Genomic DNA, 7051 nt, shown 5'->3' on the forward strand with positions numbered 1-7051 from the left:
ACACCCTGATGACATGTACCAAATATGGGTGAAATTGGTTCACAACCACGCCTGAAATCTCGATTATCACTTTATCATGCGAGAGTATAAAATGTTCGGTGACACCTGAACTTAGCCCTTCCTTRYTKKTKKTKKTTRTKKWTKGYKTKSKKYRKKCMRYMYWYAWTWAWTWRTTTRYTTWYTTTTTTTTAGCAAAAGGAACAACTCGAACGTTTGAAGAACGATCAAATCCACCAAGCTGAATTCCATGCTCAACAAATCAAGGAACACGAAGAAGCCATCCAGCGCCACAAGGCCTTCCTCGAGAATATTAAGAAGTAAACACAAAAAGCTAGAAGCTGTAACATCACTAAACGGCTCGAAAGTCGAYATCGGGACAAAAGCAGCCGCAGCAAATGCTTTAAAAAAGCTTTCACAATTATAATATAAGAACGAAAAACAACAACATCCGATTTTKTGCACTTTTGGTATTTTTTATTTTGGTTAAGTTTCCAAACTTCATAAACCTACCGAATGTCAGTGTTGAACATTTTGAACGATTTACAAAATCGAATTATATATAAATATTSAGCTAACGCAATAAAAATGGCAAACCTTTAAATGTGAAACTCCGGAGTGTTTTTTGTTTTTATTGTTTATTWATTTTTTAAACGTTCTTAGTTAAAATTTTARGCGTACATAGTTTTCGGCTTGCCAGTTCTGATGGGTGCGTCGTAAATGATTGGCCTTTCCCTCTTCGGTGGTGGTGCACTGATGCTTGGGCGTACTGGYCGTGCGTCTCGTGAGGCCTCAGCASMATTAAACATGGCGGCAATAATTAGCAGTAAACCAAAGAGCACAAAAACTTTCATTTTGTAAATTTATTGCGTTGTGTTTTAACAGCTATTCGAGCGTGACTTCGCCTTCGAAGCTAAGTTGCYTTTGTTTTGGGTGATTGCTATTTGTGCGGGCTTTTATACCACATCAAGCATCCCAATGTTGCGGAGGTTTGTGTGTGCTGGGATTCACCCCATATATACTTATTTATATGCATGTTTTTTAATATACATATGTATGTATGTAGCTTCAATGCTGATAAGAAAAGGTGATTTCGGTCTCGGAAATCACAATTTGAAAGTAAATACGAGCTCAGTTGATGAAATATGTATGTGGTTTTCTTTGATTTATTTATTTTATATTCAACATTTTGGTGGTTTACTCTTCACTTATTAATAAAAATTTGCTTATTATTTGAGTATAAATCGTTTTATATAAAGTACAACAACGCAATAAGTTTCGTAAGTATCTAGTCGGTAGCACCTGGGGTAAAATGAGCTGAAAAAAGGCAAATTAGTCAAAAAACCGCACTCGGGACTATCAGAGGATGTCTCTTGTTGCCCCTGTCGAACGTCTCCATGCTGAGGACTTCATGTTTCCGGTTGAGATTAGATAAGAAAGTGAGSATTGCACMGCGACYTRGGGTCTATTCTGTCAYCTCTTAAGTCACAACGTCTCAACTAGCCCCAAMAAATTAATAAGTTCCAATATACAGCTAGGTGCTATTAAGGCGATTTGATCCCTRTTGGGAAATATGGATCTAAGGGCCTTAATCCCCCGCCTACAGACTGCTGTGCAGTCCATTAGCRGGTGTKCTGGTGTTTCAAACTCTTARACGCAGAACCGGMAATTTGCACAAGAAGCCAGGCCTATGAGCTTGCAATGGCCAGTGTAGAAGGCGACAAGTAGCCTGAGTTCTCCCGTTGGAAGTGAGAGTACAGATATAAATATCCATACACTCCTGCACCAATCGCGTATTTATCTCGTACTCTTCACACCGACTTATAGCAAACACAACTGCTTGGAATATGCTCGGAGACCTACCCATAAGTATAAAGAGTTTTGTGCATCGTCGTGTTACTCCTGCGCCAACTTCCTCCTAYGTTTTCGAGYCATCGATGTACGACTTGAATGTACTGTGCCTACTAAGCAGTAACTCGAGAGCGGTGTCGCTCCATTCGACCTTACAGCTGAGGATAATTTTAAACTTCCTTGTGAAGTTTATCTTTTTGGTATCCCTAGGRAGAAGAGCCAATGGTATGACGCCACTTAGCTCATTCATTCCGGTTGAGATGCATTATGCTCTCCTACCTCAGCAATCTCTACCAAGATGCTTCTACAAAAATTTTTGTCTTGGGTAATCGGCTTGAAGTGGAACTACCTCATAAGAACATCAAGAGGACATACTTGCTATATGCTGACCAGACTACAGACACAACTAACGTCAGACACCCACTTACCATCATTTACAGTTGAGTCATTAACACCTTTRCCGCCTCTCATCTTGTGATTGCCATACTTGGAGTCGAACCACCACTCATTGCCCGCGAAGGCCTTGAATTACCTAGATTGATATATTCGTTTTGAATATTTTAGCACACTAAACTCTACCTTTTTTACCCAATTAATCATATTCATCTAATGATCCTCTCCCTATAATCCGTCGAAACAGTACGTTTMMTGAGCCTCCCGTTAGATGATTTCAATAATTAACATCTTGAACCTTACCATCCAAACAGAGAGTGAGAGAGAGGATAACCGTTATTATATGCCTCTTGCAATGACAGCACCACAAATTAGAGCTTATCTCCACAGGTTTTCACTTCCAGATTATATAATATAGTGTTCCATTAACATCGCATCATCCAACCTACATAGGTGCATACAGGCAGATCCAGGTCAACAAGTTCTCTTAATGGAAAGSTCAGATGACTTGGCCCCTATTTCTTATAATTTCATGACAATCAAGTAGTTAATGCTCCGGTGTCTCCAACAAGTGCTCACAGAAACGACAGCATTTTTTCGATCAGACAATTATAGTGGAACCTCGGCCAGTATACGAGTTAAAAACTGTCCTGGATTGTGTCTGGGGAGAACGATTATATATCTGAATTTGGCCAGGTTCTTCACTTCAGATTGAGGTTCACTTGTCGAAGTCTGGACTTTTACAACTAGTTAAGAAGCTTTCTCGTTCTTCTTTCTTTCAAATCTCCTGTGGATAATGTGGATAAATTACGAAGAAAAGCTCTGGTCCTATCGGCTTTGTGGTCGGCGCTTCCTCATCCAAATGGTCAGCCATTCGTTTCTTACAATACCAATGTGCCAAAGTGTCCGGGTTAGGGGTATGCATTTAGTGAAATTAATGATTAAGTTCATATGTATTTCCTGATGCGTTGGGAACCCTTTGGCAAAATTTGAAATATTTTGACTTTTTCTAAAAGAAAACCTTTTAGTAAACAAAAGCTAAAATTTGAAGACAAAATTTATTTCGTAAACTTCTTAAATAAAATCCTTTCTGATTTGGATATATTTCTGGCAAAATTAAATTCGTTCCGCAAATGATGCTGCCCTCCCACTGTCGAATTTGGAATGTTAGAAGCAGAATGGTTATGTTGGAAACGATTCGGTAAACTTAAAAATATGAATATTTTTTCAATATTTTTTACGAAGACTTTAATTTTCAGAATGTTTACGAATTTCGAAGACAAAGGCAAAGCAGAAGAAAATATTTACTTTCTTAAAGAGGTATATCCACATATATTTTTTAAGAATAATCCCTTCTTCGTTTAATCCATTTGATTTATCGATAGCAAAGAGAAAAGCTGCGTTTATTGCGTAAAAAAATGTTAGAAGTGGAGGGTACGCTGGATGCCAGTATTAAAAATCTCGAAAAAGCTGTACAAATTGCGAAAACCATAAAAAAAGATCAAACGAAAAAAGAATAACATGCAATTGAAATCGTCGTAACTAATAATGTGACATCAGTTATTTTTAAAAATACCGCGAAATACGAATACGAAAAAGTTTTTACAAATTTTTATGTGCAAAATAAAAAAGTTGTACTTGCAACGTTTAAGCGGTAATGTTCGGTCTTTATATGAAGATTAAAAATGTACCTATTTTTCTATTCAAAAAAATTTTTTCATTTGATGTTGCATACTCTTGCGGAAATGCTTTTTTCAAGGGGCTAATATCTTTATTGAWGAAATCAGCGGTATTGTCACGATCGATCCGATATTTCGCTCACTTCAAGAAGCTGTTCATTTGTTGGAACCTCCGATATCGGGCCACTATAGCACATAGCTGCTATACAAACTAACCGGTTCAAATCAAGACAGAGAACTTTTTTTACCCTTTTTCGCTATAACACTGCACATATGGAGAGTTTTACAGCTTCGATGTAGTCAAAGTTAACGGTTTTCTCCGTTTTCAATGCGAACACCCAGAACAGAATTCATTAACCGTTCGAATAACATCAATGCAGTCGATTTAAGTGCACATACCACTCCATAAAATAAAGCGTGATGGGTAAATAGGGGATAWTATTCCCAGTGTCTTCCATATTCTTTACAGAGTACACACTTTCCAGAAACCCACGTAATTTAATTTGAAACCTTTACGGACAATATTATGCTGACATACTTCGTTCAACAGCGGGAATGTATCTCCGGCYTTGCTTATTTAGGTTGTTGAAGAATAGTTCAGGATATATTCTGGAAATATGGAGAGCTTCTTGAGTAATCTCATATATAAAGTATATCAATGACAGACCATACTCCACGTTATTTGTATAAAGTTAAGCATATACCTTCTTCAAATCAAGTTAAATGCTAGGCAGTAATCCTGAAATACTAAGATGTACATATATACCCCCTGTACAAAGGCAAGACGAAATATTTCCTGTCAACAAACAAATAGTCGTCGCACTCGCTTCCACGTCACTGTTGACATTCATAACATCGTAGTMGTAGTTAATTTCGTCTATCTTGAAACCAGTATCAACACCAACAACAATGTCCACGACGAAAACCAACGTAGTTGAGAAGTGAAGTCCTCTCTCGACGAACAAAAACAAGACTCTATAAGTCACTCACTATTCCTGTCCTGCTATATGGTGCAGAGGCATGGACAATGACAACATCTAATTAGTCGACGCAAGCTTTAAGGTACATATATCGCGTTCGATGGCACGATCAGCTGTATGAGATATACGACGAAATAAAAGACAGTGTTTAGCCTAGCTAGGTCATGTTGTCCGAATGGACGAAAACACCTCAGCTCTGAATATAATCGACGCAGTCCTCACCGGGGGAACCAGAGAAAGAGGAACACATTCACTCCGCTGGAAAGACCAGGTAAAGAAGGATCTGGCTTCCCATTGAATTTGCAATTGGCGCCACGCGAAAAGATAAAACGGCTGGCGCGCTGTAGTTAACGCGACTATAACCGCGTAAGTATTGCCTATGCCAGCAAAGAAGAAAAAGATATACACCCTGATTGTCACATCAATAGTTACATCCAGTGCAGTATCTTGGCTTAGCGTGTCTTTCAATCAATCGATGGATACATTGACTTGGGTGTTCCCATCAGGAGTCAAGTACTCGTTTCAAACGGTTGCGGTGGTGGTTCTAGAGCTCACATCACTCCATATGTAATCTGCGAAAACTCAGAAAAGGTTTGACGAAGAAAAGTTAATAACAACTTGGTGTGTGAGTCTCATTAAATAAATAATGTTGTCGTAACGGCAGAAAACAATCCTGAAATATTTTTGTAGAATTCTACAGAGTTGGCAGCACTTGGCCCTAAAAATATGAAAAAATTCCTTCTGCTTATATCCACACGACTGTCGTGGAAACGCTGCCACTCTTCCGAGAGACGATAATACGATGGACGGATGTCCAGGCGGTAAAACGTTAGCATTTAAGAGCTCCGGAAAGAGCGGAAGGAATAGGTAATAGCCTTCGCCAAGCAAAAAAATTCCTGCATGATCCAATACAAAAGGGTTCAGTCTTATGACCCATCAACCTAAGAGTTATTATAACAAGATTTCAAGTTTTACACATAACAAAAAGGGATCTGGGTATGTTTGACCAGCATTAAAGAAGTAGAAAGTCCAATTTTTTTTKAATGAAAACAATCAACTTGTATCTTGTATTTAATAAAATCTGATTTTATTTGTGATATATGTTTGTGTGTAGAGTATGTACGCGTGTATAACTACGTTTTTGTTCAAAAGTATTTATATACTTAGCCATACATTATATAATATGTGTTAAGTGGTTAAACATAAGTACTAAATACTAAACTATACAAATATAATTATGTATATGTATGTATCTATATATTTTGTTTTATTTTATTATATTTTTTTTAATTTCAACTCTTAACTATAATTATATTTATTATTGTAACAAGTTCTCATTTTTATGCATGTATACATTATTATTTACAGTCTACTGCACTCTATGAAATGATATTCCTTTTAACGCATTTATTATTATTTTTTTTATTTTTTTAAGTATTTATTATATAATTCTTTTAAATTTTTTCAAAAGAATTTCTTAAATGTTTCTAACAGAATTTTTTTACAGAACATTTTTTCAATTTTTTCCAATGCAAACAATTTTTGTTTTCATTCCTTCACTATGGCAAACCGAGTTTTATAATAAGTCAATTGTAAGTTAGTAAATTGAATATAAAAATATATGATTTTTTTCAACAAAACCCAAACTTAAGTTAACAAAAAATACGGAAAAAATAATCAAAAAGAAACAAAAAGTTTCATTATGCTAAAATTAACAAATAATAAAAAAGATAGTAGACAACTAATAAACAAAGCAACTGTTAAACAATAATTAATACATATAAAAAAATGTTTTATTGTAAAATTATTATTTTTTCTTAAAATTAAAAGCTTGTGTTTTAATTTTTCATATAATTTAAATAAATTTGTTATTTTAAGTTAATTAAATCTTAATTTTAGCAAAGTAATTAAACACTCAATACTTAAGAAAATGTCCACAATACTCAAATCAATACTTTGTGCCTTTTTATTGCTTCTTAAATTTTAAATTTGCTGTTTATTATAAAAATAATGTTTTTTAGTATTTATTACCATTTTTAATTATATAAAAAGTATGTATTTGTCTGTTTAGTTTTTAACTTTTATTTGATTTTGTCATAGTTAATTTCGATTTACTTTAAAATATTTCATTTTATTATTTTCACATTATTT

At 35.3% G+C, this 7051-nt stretch overlaps 2 protein-coding genes across 2 annotated transcripts in view; both read left to right on the forward strand.

Annotated features, from left to right (window-relative positions):
- LOC108966330 (ATPase inhibitor A, mitochondrial) overlaps positions 1 to 396 on the forward strand; it is a 2240-nt gene extending 1844 nt beyond the window's left edge. Inside the window, exon 4 of the mRNA XM_018929180.1 lies at positions 193 to 396. Within this exon, the coding sequence (XP_018784725.1) occupies positions 193 to 321 (129 nt within the window). The 3' untranslated portion in view covers positions 322 to 396. The remainder of the gene's footprint in view (positions 1 to 192) is intronic.
- A 2876-nt stretch (positions 397 to 3272) lies between these two features.
- LOC108966317 lies at positions 3273 to 3920 on the forward strand. Its single transcript, XM_018929158.1, has 3 exons — positions 3273 to 3442; positions 3501 to 3561; positions 3627 to 3920. Exons 1-3 carry the CDS (start codon positions 3375 to 3377, stop codon positions 3759 to 3761), a joined length of 264 nt encoding a protein of 87 aa, XP_018784703.1. The 5' UTR covers positions 3273 to 3374; the 3' UTR covers positions 3762 to 3920.
- The last annotated feature ends 3131 nt before the right edge of the window (positions 3921 to 7051 follow it).

The sequence above is a fragment of the Bactrocera latifrons genome, unplaced genomic scaffold (genome assembly GCF_001853355.1).
Source record: "Bactrocera latifrons isolate USDA-ARS-PBARC rearing strain unplaced genomic scaffold, ASM185335v1 scaffold_159, whole genome shotgun sequence".
NCBI classification, from domain to species: domain Eukaryota; kingdom Metazoa; phylum Arthropoda; class Insecta; order Diptera; family Tephritidae; genus Bactrocera; species Bactrocera latifrons.

What these genes read in the sequence shown, in the direction of transcription:
- LOC108966317 (XM_018929158.1), top strand. Translation starts at nt 3,375, where the DNA reads ATGATGCTGCCCTCCCACTGTCGAATTTGGAATGTTAGAAGCAGAATG. An exon ending in GTTATGTTGGAAACGATTCG is followed by an intron (nt 3,443 to 3,500) that starts GTAAACTTAAAA and finishes TTTAATTTTCAG; the next exon opens with AATGTTTACGAATTTCGAAG. An exon ending in ATATTTACTTTCTTAAAGAG is followed by an intron (nt 3,562 to 3,626) that starts GTATATCCACAT and finishes ATTTATCGATAG; the next exon opens with CAAAGAGAAAAGCTGCGTTT.